The sequence below is a fragment of the Amaranthus tricolor genome, chromosome 6 (assembly GCF_026212465.1).
Source record: "Amaranthus tricolor cultivar Red isolate AtriRed21 chromosome 6, ASM2621246v1, whole genome shotgun sequence".
Taxonomy (NCBI): domain Eukaryota; kingdom Viridiplantae; phylum Streptophyta; class Magnoliopsida; order Caryophyllales; family Amaranthaceae; genus Amaranthus; species Amaranthus tricolor.
Genome location: NC_080052.1, coordinates 19,299,959 through 19,316,232, shown reverse-complemented (window position 1 = coordinate 19,316,232; position 16,274 = coordinate 19,299,959). Strand labels below are relative to the sequence as shown.

Genomic DNA, 16,274 nt, shown 5'->3' with positions numbered 1-16,274 from the left:
TATATTGCCTTATTTGTTGGTTTTTATTTTACTGGTTGGTCTAACATCTAAAAAGTGTTTGGTAAATGATTTTTACGCTAGCTGAAAAACTGACTTTTAAACCAAATAAAAAAACTACTTCAGTTAGCTTTTTTGTTGGCTTTTGGCTTGTTGACCTAATATTTTCTCTAATAAACAACCAACAATCAATACTTAATTTATTAAACAGCTCACTTTAGCTAGCTCAAAAGCCAATAAAAACAACTAACATTTTCATTTGGTCAAACAAGTCAACTAAAAAAACCAACAGCAATTAATCAACAACCAATTACCAAATCTAAAATATTTACGTGTAGTTTTTAAAATAGAATTACCCAAAATTATTTTTTAGTATCAATTTTTTTTCCCTATTTTATAAAAGGAGATTTTATTTTGGTGGTTCATCAAGTACACTGCTGATTTGCCTTGCATATCAAGCAACTCTTTCTCTTCCTCCTGTAATTCTCTCTCTACACCATCTCCTTCTCCCTCTACTAAAAAAAACATTCATGGCAAGAGAATCATGATCACTACTCAAGCTCAAAATCCATGTGAGTTGTTTTCTTTTTTTGCATCTTTTTTATTTTCCCTTCTCTTAATTTCTTAATTTTTCCCCCACAAATCTCTTCCTTTCCCTCCTTTTTCTTTCTCTTTCTCTCTGAAAAAAGCTTGATTCTACCAAAAACAAAATTCTTATCTTAATCTGCAAATAAATTCAATTTAACACCTTTAATTTCCCTGTTTATTTTCTGTTTTTTTTCCTCTTCACATTGAGGCATCTTTAATAAAACTTTACTAAAATTTTCATCACCCCACCAAATATTCCATTAATTTAATCAATACCCAGTTTTTCAAATTTCCAAAAAACATTTTTTTTAAATGAAAAATGGTGTAATATTAACATCTAATTTCACTTTTTTCTGCTTTAGTAAGCAGGTAGTCAAGGTAAGTTAAACACTTTAAGATATAAACACTTCAATTTTCCTTCATTCTTTCTTTTGTGGGGTTTCTCTCTCTTCCCCCACTCTCTTTCTCTCTCTAAAACTGCCTGCTTCAGATACTTAATTTAGGATCAACCCCTTTAAAGTTGTGTTATTGTATACCTATTTGTCTGAACCCACCTTTTTCTTTTTAATCTTAACAGTTTTTCTGGTGTTACCTCTTCAGTTAGAGTGGTGAGCAATATATGTGTTTTTCTTTTTTTTATTTTTTCTAATATTATTTAAATTAAATTAAATAAATTCTTTGCCTTCTAATAGTTAATTAAGGAGGTGTATGTGTATGTGTATGTGTCTCTCTATAGTGTGTGTGTGTGTGTTTTTAGCTGAATTCCACCCAAAACTGTCAGTTTCTACCCTTTTCAGTTTTCCCTCCTCTTCTTATCCCTTTCTCTCTCCTCCAACTCTATCTCTAAAATTTCTTCTTGGGAAATTCAACCATTTCCCATCTGGGTTTTCATTTTTCTCATCTGGGTATTAAAATTTTCATCAATTAAATCCAATTTCATCATCAAGTTTTCATCTTGTTTATGTTATTTTATTGATGCATAATTTTTTTTTTGGTGCAGTTTCTTGGAGGAAATAGAAGAAATGATTGGTAATGTGTTATTATATGTGAAAGTTGATATAGTAGTAGTAGTACAACAACTATTGCTATTGATGATGAGGAGAGTGTCATTTGAAGTGTAGAAGAAGCAAAGGTCATTGTTATAATAATAAAGTATACTATTAATTACTATATTAATTAATTAATTTCATTTCAAAATAGGTATTAGGAAAAGAGCTAATTAATTTAGTTTATTTTAAGGTTACTATACTACTACAATAACTAGCTATGAATACTAGCAACAAAACCCAATTAAGTTCCATTAGTAGTGCTAGTGATCTTATAGATGCTAAACTTGAAGAACATCAACTTTGTGGATCAAAACAATGTCCTGGATGTGGCCATAAGCTCGAAGGATCGAAACCGGTTAGTAATACCTTTTTACGTATTTTTTATTGGGATAAGATCGCAGAATTCATTTCAGACAAGTAATTAAGCGGTCGATTAATAAGTCAATTTATAATTTTTTATAATTGTTTGTATGTCTAATATTTTTTTCATTTTGGAAAAAAAAATTGTGATTAGGGATTATAAGTCTTAATCTTTATTGATTTAAAATGAGTAAACTTTATTTAGAAAAATTTTCGTTTTTGGGTTGAGTTTGAAGGTGTTAAGTATCATATTTGTATTTGATTTAATTAATTTCTTGATTAATTTTGTGGCAGGATTGGGTAGGTCTACCAGCTGGTGTCAAATTTGACCCAACAGATCAAGAGTTGATAGAACATCTAGAAGCAAAAGTGGAAGGAAAATCTTCTAAATCTCATCCGTTAATTGATGAATTTATCCCTACTATTGAAGGTGAAGATGGAATTTGTTATACTCATCCTGAAAAACTCCCAGGTAAAAAAAATTTTATTTTTTGGTATTTTAATTGAAAAAAATATATATATAAATATAATTAATTATTTGCAAAGAAAAACCTAAAATCTTTTTCTTATCCCCTTTTTTTGCTAATCCAAAAGAGCTTATTGCTTCTTAGTTTAACCAAAACACAAAAAGAAAGTTGTTATAAACATTTTTTTCTAAGTCTTAACTTAAAACACACTAACTAACACCACCACCACAAGTTAAATTTGGGTAATTTCCTTCCAATCCATTGTTTGTTATGACTTTCAAAAACCCATATTTGTAGATTTACATTTGTCTTATAGTTTGTTCCACCTAAGTCAACCTAACTTTGAAATTTCATTATTTTGCATTTTATCTTTAGCTTATATCCGGTATATCTCGCTCATAAAACTAAACTCTGATACTATACCGTTTATCTTCTAATTAATGGTCTAATTTAATTTTTTTTTCCTTTAAAATTTAAATAGGAGTAACAAGAGATGGATTGAGCAGACATTTCTTCCATAGACCATCGAAAGCTTATACAACAGGAACAAGAAAAAGAAGGAAAATCCAAACAGAATGTGATCTTCAAGGGGGTGAAACCCGATGGCATAAAACGGGTAAAACTCGACCAGTAATGTTAAATGGGAAGCAAAAGGGGTGTAAAAAGATCCTAGTTCTTTACACAAACTTTGGTAAAAACCGAAAACCCGAAAAAACAAATTGGGTCATGCATCAATATCATTTAGGACAACATGAAGAAGAAAAGGAAGGGGAATTAGTAGTATCTAAAATCTTCTACCAAACACAACCTAGGCAATGTACTTGGACGTCAGAGCGAACCGCCACCACCGGAGACGGTGGAAGTGAGCCGAGCGGTCGGAGGGAAAGTGGGAGTGGAAGTGGAAGTGGAAGTACATCTTCTTCTAAAGAAGTTATAACACATCATAATAGAGATGATCATCATATGTCTATTTCAGCTGGTGTTAATGTGGGTGCACTTTCTAGTTTTACTGCTTTGGATATGCAACATTTTAGAGCTGCTGGTGAACAATTTAGCTATGTACCATTTGGTAGAAAACCCTTTGATGAGGTAATTACATTTTTTGCCTTTTCATTTTTTAATACCAATGTACTTGTCTAACCAAATGGGTGAAATTTCTCAATCTCAATCATTTGTTTTACTAATTCTTCAAATCTTTAAAATAAATACCTATTCTTTGAATTAATCACCAACACTCATGACCTCTCAAGTATAAAAAAGTTTTCTAAAAATTTAATGCGTAATAAATAATACATATCTTCTTTTGTTTTTATTGTTGATATTTTAACTATTTTATAAAAAAATTACTAATAATTCATATTTCTTAATAAAGAATATAAATTATATCTAAATTAAATATCAACCTTATACATGAAACTAATTTTTTTTACCTTAAAAAATACGAGGCCCTGAACGATTGCCCATTTTATCCTTATTGTTAATAGACGACAATTTGTACCATTACTTAATCTTTGTGTTATTCTACATATCGCAAATTCATAACATCCACAAAATTCAAATATATAAGTATATATATCTACCGTATCTTAATCTTTGTGTTATTAATCACATATTTTTTTCCTACTTAATTTTTGAACTTTTTTTAACAAAATAGTACACATATATATGACTACTTAAACAACTCATGCAGTCTGGATTGTGGCTCTTTGATAGCTTAAGATATAATATAATGAAAATGTATTAGATATAAAAACGAAAGAAAAAGAAAAAGTGTAAAGTACTAACATTTTTAAATTCTAATTTTATGGTTTCATGTTGTTTTTTTCATGTTTATATAACTAGCTTTGCATGCAGCAATGAATAAAGAACTTAAATAATATTCACTGCCAGACAATCACTGTCAATTTAACCAAATTTTAATACTATGTTTACCAACTGATTAAGAATAGCAAACATAAAGTTACAAAATCTGTGACAACTTTGTAAAGTATATACTATAGTTGTTAATATTTTTAGTATTGTTTGTTATCAAAATTATTTTATATATTGTATCTAATGCGTTAAAAAAATATAGTCATTTAAAATTTAGTTTAAATTGTTTAATTACATATTTTTACAATATTAAATTTTTAAGATTTTTAGTTATGTTTAACTTAAAATATAATGATAATAATAACACATTACATTAGTAATATGAAGTGAAATATTGAGAAGTATAATGGAAACTTCATATATACAAATGCTAGTACAAGTAAAACAATAAGCTAAAATAATAAGTTTATGCAATGCCCTTATTTTTTGGGCTCAGGTGGGAATAAGAGATGCTACAACAATAGTAAGCCGGGAGACGGCAGCATTGCCATCTACATGCGACGACCATGAGCCGAGGCCGCAACAGCATCATCATCATCATCATCATCAATATCAACATCAACATCAACATCATCAACATATCCATCATCCTCATCCCATGAATGTTCCACAAGATCATCATCATCATACACAGCAAGGCATTGCAACGACGGCTGCCTTCCATATGAGTACACCATCACATCCCATCTCTCAAATAATATCTCCACCTCCTCTTCATCATGCCTCCATAATTTTGGATGATGATTCATTTCAACATGTGTCTAGAATCATGCACCTTCAAAATGAAAGTTTTCATCAACAGGTATGATCAATTAAATCCAACTTTGATTTATTTTGTGTAGATCATAATTGTGAGTTTAAGCTTTTGGCTGAGTTTGACGTTATATTTGCGCTTCGGAGTATGCATGGGGTTAGGTATCAATAATGAGTTTTCTAAATACTTTATGCTCACTTTATTTAAATCCAATTATATGAGTGGTTTTTGTAAAAGTTTTTTTAAGCCCAAGCTAGTGTTATGTTAAAAGTTTAGAATGACAATGGTAACATTTTGAAGTTAAAATAGCTTTTTATAATAATTTAATTTAGGATTTTTGTTGATATCAAATATGATCATATATATAAGTCTATAATGAACTTAAAGCTGCTAGTCATAAATTACTCATGCTCTACAAAAAAAAATGTCATATACTAACAAACATTTACCTACAAGCTGTTTTTGTTGGAAAATACCTACATAATTCCAACAAATTTCCAACATAATGAGTCTTATTGGTAATTATCAACAAGTTTCCTACAGCTGCTAAATAAGATACTAAAAATTTAAATACACAACTTTTTTTAATTTCAAAAATAAAAAAACTAATTAATTAAAAATAATATACTTCAAGCTAAGTCAATAAGTTAATTATATTTAAGCTAGTATGTTGTGAATCTTATCCTTCTTCTATTGAACTCCAATACATCAAATAATAGAACACAATTTTTTCAAAATAAGAGACTTTTTACCCTACTTTTTTTTTCTTACAAAAATCCTCAACTCTAATTCTAAACCTTGATTAGAGATGGATATTAGAAAAATGTGTAGCAATAACATTAAACGTGTCTCAAAAAGTCTTAAGGATGACATTGCAGTGATTCCATATAAAAATTTATGTTAAGACTTTATATTATAATTCAAATTCCATCTTGTTATGTTCTAAAACTATATGATTTCAGTTAAAAATTTTAAATTGACTCAATTTAGAGTTTTATAAATTAAAAAAATCATATATAAATTTGAGTCAATTCCATCATTATTGTAAAGTACTTATTTAAAGTTGTAAATTTGCAAATGACTTTTAAAACCTCTCCTTTTCAAAAATTAAATTGTAATTTCATAATTAAAATCTATATTTTGAAATGAAATATTTGTTTAATCTTATATACTTTACTTAAATAAAAAAAATCAATAAAAATTATTTTTAATTAACTTCATAATAATTTCAATATATATCTCAAAATTTATCTCTGATAACTAATTAACTTATTTGGCAGTGCTAGGTAAGGTTCACTCTTATGAATGTCCGTATAACCTTATCCTTTAAGTTTAATAATGGTGCAAAAAATATTTTCTCAACATTTTAAATTTTACATTAAAAAATTAGAAAGTGTTTAATAAATATATAAGTGATTAAATTTCAAATTAGTATGAAATCATTATATTTGGAAAGATGTCTAAAAATAAATTCGTATAGGCTTAATCTAAAGCAGACTATATTGTATTATATTAATGCAGATTACTCACACCTGACGGGCCCAACATTTGAGATGATTTTCTAAATTTTATACCCTTGACTTGGACTTTTGTGATGAAATTGATGGTGCATTAAGTCCTGAAAGTAGTTACGCTAGGTTCTACATTGACTTCTATATAGATTTGAAGTTCATTTGAGGAATCACAAATTCATGAGATGATCTCATATTTTAATTGTATTAAGATAGTATTTGGTCAATGTGGGATATACCTTTTTCTAATACGAGGATGAATGGACTTTAACTTCTTCAGTAATCAGTCCTAGGAAATTTCAAAGGTTTAAGTTTAAAAATAACAGTTTCTAAGTAATTTTATGTTTTGAACATAGTGAATGTTGAGCATATATTTCAAGTGGCCTACATCATAAAGTATATGAGAGTTTTAACAAATTTATAAGTAATTCAACTTCAGATTAATATGAGGCTTTTTGAGAAGGTATTCAAAATCAAATTTGTACAAGTTCGATTTTAAAGAGACAGTATCATACTAATGCAGATCCGAGTGGTAGTTTAAATATAATGTTCATTAAGGGTTATTAAGTCTAGATTAATTACCATCTTAAATTGTGAGGCCTAGTTTCTTTTTAATCTATACTTCTCTACGGTTCTACTTTTATGTGATAGTTTTTTAAGAAAAGTAGGCATTATAATATAAAACATAAAAAACTATAAATTCTACATAAACTACTTTGATAGTGGCTCATAGAATACCATATTATCAATTAAAATATAGAGTGAGTAATTAATATAAGTTTTTAAAGAATAAAGTATGTGTCAAAGCACAATTAATTTGATGATCCTATTACATAATCATCTAATAAAAAGTAATTAATAACAACTTGAGCAGATAGTTCAAAGCCTAGCTAAGCTTGTTTCTACATCCTACATATCAGCTAAATTATAACTTTTCAGATCTTGCAATAATGGTAGGGACAAGAACACAAAATGATAAATTTTGATGATAATGGCATGCTTTTAAACACTTTTTAAAAAAAGCTTTTTGTAATTGTTGATAATTATTATTATGTTTTGAGTAGCATCAACATGAGCAGCAGCAACAACAACATGATCAGACACAACAACAACATCATAAAATAGTAGGAAGGTCTGCAGCTGGTTTGGAAGAAATCATCATGGCCTGCACTTCTTCTGCTTCTGTTTCTGTTCCTTCTTCTGCTGGTGAAATCAAGGAAGTAAGCATTACCTTTTTGACCCTGAATTCTATGCCACTTACTTTTTCTTTACAAGGATTTAAGTTTATTATTAAATATTATTTTTCTTATATTATTTTAAAATTTTTATATGCTCACTTTGTTTCTTTTCAAATGTCTCAATTGGTTTGGGTATGTTTGTCAATGCAGTAATATTATTTTTAATATCTCTAATTCTACATAATTGAAAATTGTAAAATTAGATATTAATGAACCTTATATTGGGACGAATTAAATAAGATTACATTTGACTATGTTTTTAACTTATATATTAACATTAATAAACAAATTAAGCGTGAATGATAAATAGTGTTTAAAAAGATAATGGAGTATTAGTTATGATAAAGAAAAAGGAAATAAAGTAAACAGGATTAAAAGTTGGAAAGAAAAAAAAAACCTCCATATGTCTTTACTAAGAGTATACTACTAGTTTAAGAATAAAGATATATCTTGAACAAACCTTTTCTCCTTTTTCTCTTTATCTCTTTTTCTCTTTTGATTTTATTTTATTCCTCTATGCACATTATTGTGTAAATACAATCTAAACTATTTAATTAAACTACTTAGAGTAATTAAAAAAATAAAGATAATACATATATTTAAATCAAATGTCTACATATTTTAGCTTGTAAAGTGTATAATTGTAGCTCTTTTTTTTCAAAAAAAAAATAAAGGCCTAGCCGATAACTCAAATCTTCAATATATTAATAATGTGCATAATAATGTGCATTATGTCCAATATTTTTCAAAATAAATTAATCTTTACAATTAATCTAGTCGCTTAGTATTCTTTATAGTAATTCTAAGACATCAATAATGTTTATTAATCTAAATATAAAAACATTGAGCATTTTATACTAGCTAGCTAGTATGATTAAAATACTTTTTAAAATTTTGGAAACTTGTGTCCATGATCTCCATAATTAAATTACAAAGAATCAACTAAAAAAATTTATTATAATAGATTAATGTTATTATAATTTGGATGTAATATTATATCAATTAATACAATGATCAAAAATCTTAAATAATTCAACAATAACTTTTCTAGTATAGATATTTAGAAAAGATCAAGTAATTTCTTATACCAATTTATGATAGGCTGCTATCTTAATACTCTTTTCGTTCTTCAATGTTCTTTCCGTTTAAAATATTTAATATTAAGGAGAGATAAATTTAATAAATATTTTTGAGACATATTTAGAAGATAAAATATATTCATATGAGATATCGTTAGATTCGTCTTAATATATCCTTTTTCAGTATGTATTTTTTGTTATTTTTTATTATGCAATTTAGAGAAATTGAAACTCAAACTTTTCTTTAAAAATTGTGCAAAAAAATAAATAACAAAAAGCAGCAGATGAAGTATTAAAAAAGAGAATTATAGGTCAATTTAGCAGTTGAGTGTTTTCCTTTTTCTTACTTATAGGGTTTCTCTTGTCCAACCCTCAAATCTATCTGAAAAAGTAATTTTTAAAAATTAAGTAAAAATTAAATGTAGCATTAGGCGAAGATTGTAATTAATAACACGTTAGCTAAAAAGGGAATGTCCGAACAAGCTAAGAATTAAAGGGAGGGAAATGAAAAAGACTTGATCTTCTTTCCTCTCTTCTCTCTTCTCTCTTCTCTCTTCTCTATTCCTCTTTCGGTGCAAAGTTTGGAATTGAGTGTATCATCAATGTTTGTGTACATTCCAAAAGAAAGGAATGTTCTCATCATTTCTTTTTCTTGGCACTTACTTATTATTCAACTGTTTTTTTTTTTTGTATGGACCATGCATTTATATGGTACTCCACACAAATAATGACCAACTTTGATTAGTATGTACCATTAAGGCTAATTATGCAAGTAATGACTATTAAGTAACTCTTTCAAAATAATAATGTACAACTTTGCTTAGTATGTGCCATTAATATAAGATTGCCTCAAAAATATTAAGTGAGGCCCTTCTAAATTAAAAACTTAAGTAATTGCTCACTTTATTTATATTTTTGAAAATGAATAAACCAGATATGTTACCTTGCATTTTTAATTAAGTGTGGTACTCAAGATTTAGGATCCATATAATCGTATGTTCATTATACTAAAAAAATTAACGAATTAATGTTCATTTGTTACTCTTAGTTTAGAGAAATTGTGATAGAAGTTAGCATAGCACCCTATCTATGACATTATTCTCTTAATCATTCAAGAAAAAGCTACATTAGTTGAAAAGGAAGCAATAGGGAAAATATCACCATTTCAATTTTATTTTGTGAATGATATAGTAGTTAACTATATATTGATCAACACTTTTTTTTTTTTTCCCTAAATTATAATGATGAATTTTTATCATTATCAAAGTAGTGCTAAGTAATTGTTTGAAAATGGAGTTCTAGAGCTACATGGATACCCTATAATTTCAAATATATGTAAAACCCATCAATTGGTTATAATGAAATGTGATTATAGGGAGCATATGTATATATTTTGGCCTAGACTTTTTTGAAAGGTCTCTTCAAAATTCTAAAGAAACATTATTCTATAACCCTATGTGTAGTACTAGTGTTTATGATAGAAGTTATATACATTATTACCATTTTGTTATATACAAATATTTTTAAATAAAGATTACCATAATGAAATCCAACAATATACAATTTCAAGGTATAAGAAAAATGCAAACTTTAAGTAGTAATAATAATAGTGTGTATACTATTGAAAAATAAAACATAATTATTTAGAATCATGACACATTGTACATGCTATTTATTTATGATGAAGAAAGTACTCCCAAGTGATATACACAATTTTGAGGTAGAATAGTTTTGTTGATAGTTAAAAAAGGAATATGGTAGAAAAAATTCATTATCAACAATGACCAACCTGTTTAGCTCAATTTAGCTAACAAAATTTGGCATCAAAATTAGACAATGACCCACTCACATTTCCCAAGAAAACAATTACATGAATTTATTAATTATATGTCAATATCTTTCTTTTCCTTTGAAATTTAATTACAAGACAAAATAGGTAGCTTCTTCTTAATTTCAAAGAATCAGATGTTTGTACAAAACCCTAACCCTAATGTGTTCCATTTTTAGCAGGAGTCTTCTATGACAAATCCACCACCTTCAGAAGCAGAATGGATCAAGTTCTCTACATTCTGGCATGATCCTGACCATTCAGATCATCATGGATAATTTCTATGTTACTTGGACTCGGGTACTAATGTCAGATACTGGTACGTGTCCAAGCGTCGAATACATCTAAATATTCAATTTTACGTCTAAAATGAAGTGCTTAAGTGCCATACCAATATCCGAGGATCAAGGATTGGACACGGGTACATGAAGCAAGATGAAGAGTCCGAGTAAATAGGATAGGATGATATAAAAAACATGGAAAGAAAATGAAAAAAGAAAATTATTTACTAAAAAAATTTTATATTAAGTTCTTTTGAAGCAGAAGACATTTTTTTATACATACACAAATATACAGCCTTTGGTATTTTTTTTTCACCCTTTCTTTTGTTGCTTAATTTATTTAATTTCCTTTTTCATGGGCATCTCCAATAGCAAAATAACTAAACTAACTGAACTTACAACTGTTTGATGTTGTATAGTAATATGAAGAAGGAGAGATAAGAGAAAAAGAATGAAAAGAGAAACCTTAGCCTCCTTTTTCTCCTTCAACAAAGAAAAAGAAAGGAAAAGGCTGTTGGCTTACTGACAAATTAGAAGATGAACCATCTAAGACCATAAAGCATATCTGCCCCTCTTCATCAAAATCATCACCATTATGATTACAAAATCATCTTTTTCAAGGGGGCTTTTTTTTTTTTTTGATTTAAATTATTTTATTTTATTTTATTTTATTTTTCTGTGGTTTGTTGTTGTAGACTTATAGGAATATAAGTTTATTTTCTTGAAGTATATTATTTATTTCTTTTGTTTATCTAAAAAGAAAGAAAAAAGAAAAGAAAAGAAAATTTGCCAGTAATCTAGTTTGTGCAAATTTATTACAGGAGCATTTGTTAATTTGTGCTACTGTATAGATAAACTTCTGTATTATTATTAGCATATATAATGTAATGTAAAGTAAATTGCTTGCAATGGGTTTTTCCTTTATAGAACTGAAATGTGTTTACTTGAAAATTTTCACATAATATATATTTTTTTTGTCATTGTACTTTTTAAGTCATAGTTCAATGTTATTACTCAATATTAGCAATTCTAACATAGCATCATGTTAAAGTCTGTTAATACAAGTGTCAAAGCTCTTAACAATGATGATGATTTTGAACACTTAGTCGAACATGACTTATCTTGGACGTTGGAGATCAGAAGGACAATGAGGATGTATCAAGTTGTGATGTGTTAAGGTTTGAAACCATATATGAGGTGTTTAATGTGGCGTATATAGGCATGGCCACGGTCCGGGTTGGGCCGGTTCCGTTCCGGTTCCATCCGGTTCCGGTTCCACCCGGTTCCGGTTCCGGTTCCATTTCGAACCTGTCGCGAACGGTTCCGGTTCTGGGCGGTTCCAAACAGTTCCTTGGCGGTTCATGAGGTGGTTCTGGCGGTTCCAACTCGCGGGTCGGACCATCGGTTCCATTTTTATTTTTTTTTAAAATATTTATATAATATAAAAATACTATAATATTGCGGACGTACCTTTGATGATTACTTGATTATTAGCGAAATTCATTGCTTGTCAAGTTGTCATCGTTATTAAAATATTTACTAAAAAGAATGAAAAAATAAATTAATAAGAAACGAATCAACGATAATGTCGATAAAGATGATTAATAAAAAAAGAGGGAGAAAATAGACTTGAACCTAGTACCCAAAGGAATACTAAGCTGCCTACGTATCTCAAAAGAATCAAAGCCCACGTAGTTCTTTGTCATACCTTTTATTTGTAGTTGTTGAATGTTGATTTATCGTTGTCCTATGGATCATATTCGTCTTCGTCATCATCATCTGGTTGGTTAGATGCTTCCGCTGACTCTCCTCCTGACGATGATGCAGATGTATCCATCATCATCCATGGATCATCATCATCATCTTGATCATCATCATTCCTTAGTCCTTGTGTTCGAATCTCCGCTTGATCCCAATCTTTCTTGCAAACACATATTTGAATACTATGTGGAGCAAGACGAGATCTCTTTTCGTCTAAAACTCTTCTACCTGCACTAAAAGCAGACTTCGACGCAATTGTAGAAGCAGGAATTGCAAGGATATCCTTTGCAATTCTCGATAATATGGAAAATTTTATAGATTTTTCTTTCCACCACTCTAAAATATTATAGCTACCTTGGTTAATTTCAAAGTGATGTTTAAGATAATTATCTAATTCTAAATATGCAGTGCAGGGTGAAGAAGAAGATGATCCTACAAAACTATCATCTTGGCTCATTATATTAGCTATTACAGAATTATAATAAGAGAGACGTGCCGAGACGCTAGCACGCCTAGACATATCGCGTTTTTGGTTATATACACTAGCATAGTAATCATAAAATTCTGCTAAAAGTTTTTTTACAAGTTCCAACATAATTATGTACGTCACTAGGCGGGCGATTTAATGATTGGTAGTAAAATCCAATTACTTTAGTAAGGACTTCTGTCTTAAAACATGGGTCTAAAATGGTTGCAATTCCATAAATAAAAGGAAAATCGGTAAAATATGTCTTCCACTTATCCATCATATCTGCAAGAATCGGCTTTAAATATGGGTTAGTATCATCATGCGTATGTTTAAGAAGATGATAAAAAATAGTAATACACTCACTTATTACTAAGTGGACGTTTGGTTCGTAAACATATGAAAAAATCTTAATTGCGTGGTCATACGCTTCTAATATTTTATGTACACCTATAGCTAGTTCCCATGTGTCATCAGTTATATAGCTATCTGTACACTTACTATAAAGTTGTGTTATAACTGGACGATAAGCAATCGCTTTTCTTAATAAATCGTTGCTTGAGCCCCAACGTGTAGGAGTATCTAATGACCAATGCACTTTTTTTAGTTGATAATGGTCGCATAATTGCTTATATCGTCTCTTTATCTGTCCAATTCTAAGCCACTTCACTATGTCTCTAATTGGATCTAATAAATCACTTAATTGTTTTATACCTGCTTGACAAGATAAGTTTACTATATGAGCACAACAACGTATGTGTAATAATCTACCCCCAAGGATAAAACTAAATGCAGGTTCGTTATACAAAAGTTCCATACATTTAATGTTAGCGGTTGCATTATCGGTAGAACAACAAAATATCTTATCTAATAAGTTCCATTCTCTACATATCTCTACTAATCTGTATTTTATGTTTTCACCCGTATGTCTTTTGAGCATTGTCTCAAAAGCAATTATTCTTTTTTGAAAAATCCAATTTTGATCTATCCAATGTGCTGTTACACACATATAAGACTCTAAATGTGGGGGAGCAGACCAAATGTCAGTTGTTATGCTAACCCTACATTTAAAAGATTTAAACATTTCTACTAATTCATAGCGCATTGATTCATATAATTTAATTGTGCGTCGTTTAAGAGTGCTCCTAGGGATTGCTCTATATTGTGGTTGCAAAGTTTTTCTAGTGTAACGCTCGTATGCCCTACTTTCACCATGGTTAAATGACAATTCATCACAAATTCCATACTTAGAAAATTCATCAATCATATCATTACGATTATATTTAAAAGGCATACCTGTGCTGGGAATGTCCCACTGTCGGCTTCCACTTGTGGTCCCGTTGCCGCTTGCTGCATGAGTTTCTTTTGTGATTCTATGCTTCTTTGCCAAATGTTTGTTAAAAGATCTCGTACCACCACCTAACACGTATTCACAAAACACAATAAATAAAATTTTATAAAATATGAATATATAATGTATGTATAAAAAACTGAAAATATATTTACCTCTGTCGAAATTGTATGAAACAGCTCTACCACTAGGAGGTGGCATTGCCGGAAAAGGTTGTCTTACTGGTTCATCTTCATCTAAATTTAAATATAAAGACATACTCAAATACCACAATATATAAATAAATAATAATTTAAAATTTAATCAATTTGAAGAATAAAATTATTAAACTAACCGATACTTTGGAAATTGACTCGTTTACCACAAGCTTGTCTTTGTTGTTGTTGTTGTAGTTGTTCTTTATGTGATCTTGTTGATGACTGTCAAGAATTATGTATCCAAATAGGGGTCATTGGTTCCTCTTCTTGTTCTTGTTCTTCTTCTTCATCAATTTGTATTTCTCTTTCCACTTCTTCTGCATAATTGTGTAATTCTTGTTCATACCCTTCTGGATAATTTGGTTCATAATTATAATTACTAATCGAATGTGTTGTTGATACCGACGGAGTTGAAGTGGCCTTCCTTTTGGAGCTAGAACCTCCCAATGATTTTGCCACTTTAGTAACCTTTTTAGAGGCTTTTTTCAAAAAAGAAGACATGATTGATAATATTGAAATAATAATATAATTAAGAAATAAATAAATAAATAATAGACTAATTATATAATTAACTAAATTAAGAAATAATTAAAAGACTAATTATGTAATTAAGAGAATAATTGCGTAATTAAGTAATTAAGTAGAGAGAGTAGGAGAAGAGATGAGTCGTAAATTAAAATGATTGAAATGATGGGTATTTATAGGAAAATTTGCAACGGCTAGTATAACGGCTAGTTTCACGGTCCGGTTCCATGGAACCGCTGGGTCGGTTCACCCGGACCGGTCCCGGTTCCATGGAACCGTTGGGCCGGTTCACCCGGATCCGGTTCCGGTTCCAACCCGCGGTTCTTAGGTCCGGTTCATGCAGTTTTTTTCCGGCGGTTTCACGGTTCCGCGGTTCGGAACCTGTCGCGAACAGTTCCGGTTTCGGATTCGGTTCCAAGCGGTTCGGGACCGGTTCGGTTCCGGGTAACCCGCTCCGTGGCCATCCCTAGGCGTATATGAGATGCATTGAACAAAGTAAGAGAGGCCTTGAACAAGGCATAAAGGAACTTCACTAACGGTGCAAGACCGTGCCTTGAACGAGGCAAGGCGTGGGAAGGTGGTTGCTCGAACAAAGTAAACACTACAACAAAAATAGATTTTTTCGACATAGAATTCAATGACATTAAAAAACTGTTACTAATTTATATATTTAGTATAATATTTGTTGGTTTTTATTTTAAGTTTCACTATAAAGTGATTTACTAACACTTTATTTTGCCTTTAGTGACATGTAATTATTTTTTTGAAGGAGACATATGTAATTATTACTGTAGTCTATAGTGAAATTAATGAGAAATATCACTAGATCTTATGTCACGAAAAGCATTAATATGATTTTCTTTATTATGCTGCTAAATGGTCTGATATATATCACTAAATATTGTATATATACCATTAGAAATTTAAAGTTGTGACATTTAAATTAAATG

At 29.5% G+C, this 16,274-nt stretch overlaps 2 protein-coding genes across 7 annotated transcripts in view; both read left to right on the top strand.

The window, feature by feature from the left end:
* The window catches only part of LOC130814806 (oxysterol-binding protein-related protein 4B-like), a 988,965-nt gene that overhangs the window by 672,264 nt on the left and 300,427 nt on the right, over positions 1–16,274 (top strand). The gene's annotated exons all lie outside the window — the stretch shown is intronic.
* Positions 435–11,951, top strand: LOC130814798 (NAC domain-containing protein 75-like). 5 transcript variants are annotated; one of them, XM_057681009.1, is made up of 8 exons: positions 854–1,193; positions 1,586–1,989; positions 2,289–2,466; positions 2,943–3,550; positions 4,770–5,135; positions 7,663–7,818; positions 10,923–11,062; positions 11,444–11,951. In XM_057681009.1, the coding sequence occupies exons 2-7, from the start codon at positions 1,852–1,854 to the stop codon at positions 11,019–11,021; spliced, it is 1,545 nt and encodes a 514-aa protein (XP_057536992.1). In that variant the 5' UTR covers positions 854–1,193; positions 1,586–1,851; the 3' UTR covers positions 11,022–11,062; positions 11,444–11,951. The 5 variants fall into 5 exon arrangements, with proteins under 5 accessions (XP_057536991.1, XP_057536992.1, XP_057536993.1 ...); XM_057681008.1 differs by lacking the exon at positions 854–1,193 and adding an exon at positions 435–569 and having other exon boundaries at positions 10,923–11,951; XM_057681010.1 differs by having other exon boundaries at positions 10,926–11,951.

What these genes read in the sequence shown, in the direction of transcription:
- LOC130814798 (XM_057681008.1), top strand. Translation starts at nt 1,852, where the DNA reads ATGAATACTAGCAACAAAACCCAATTAAGTTCCATTAGTAGTGCTAGT. An exon ending in TCATCCTGAAAAACTCCCAG is followed by an intron (nt 2,467 to 2,942) that starts GTAAAAAAAATT and finishes AAATTTAAATAG; the next exon opens with GAGTAACAAGAGATGGATTG. An exon ending in CTGCTGGTGAAATCAAGGAA is followed by an intron (nt 7,819 to 10,922) that starts GTAAGCATTACC and finishes TTCCATTTTTAG; the next exon opens with CAGGAGTCTTCTATGACAAA.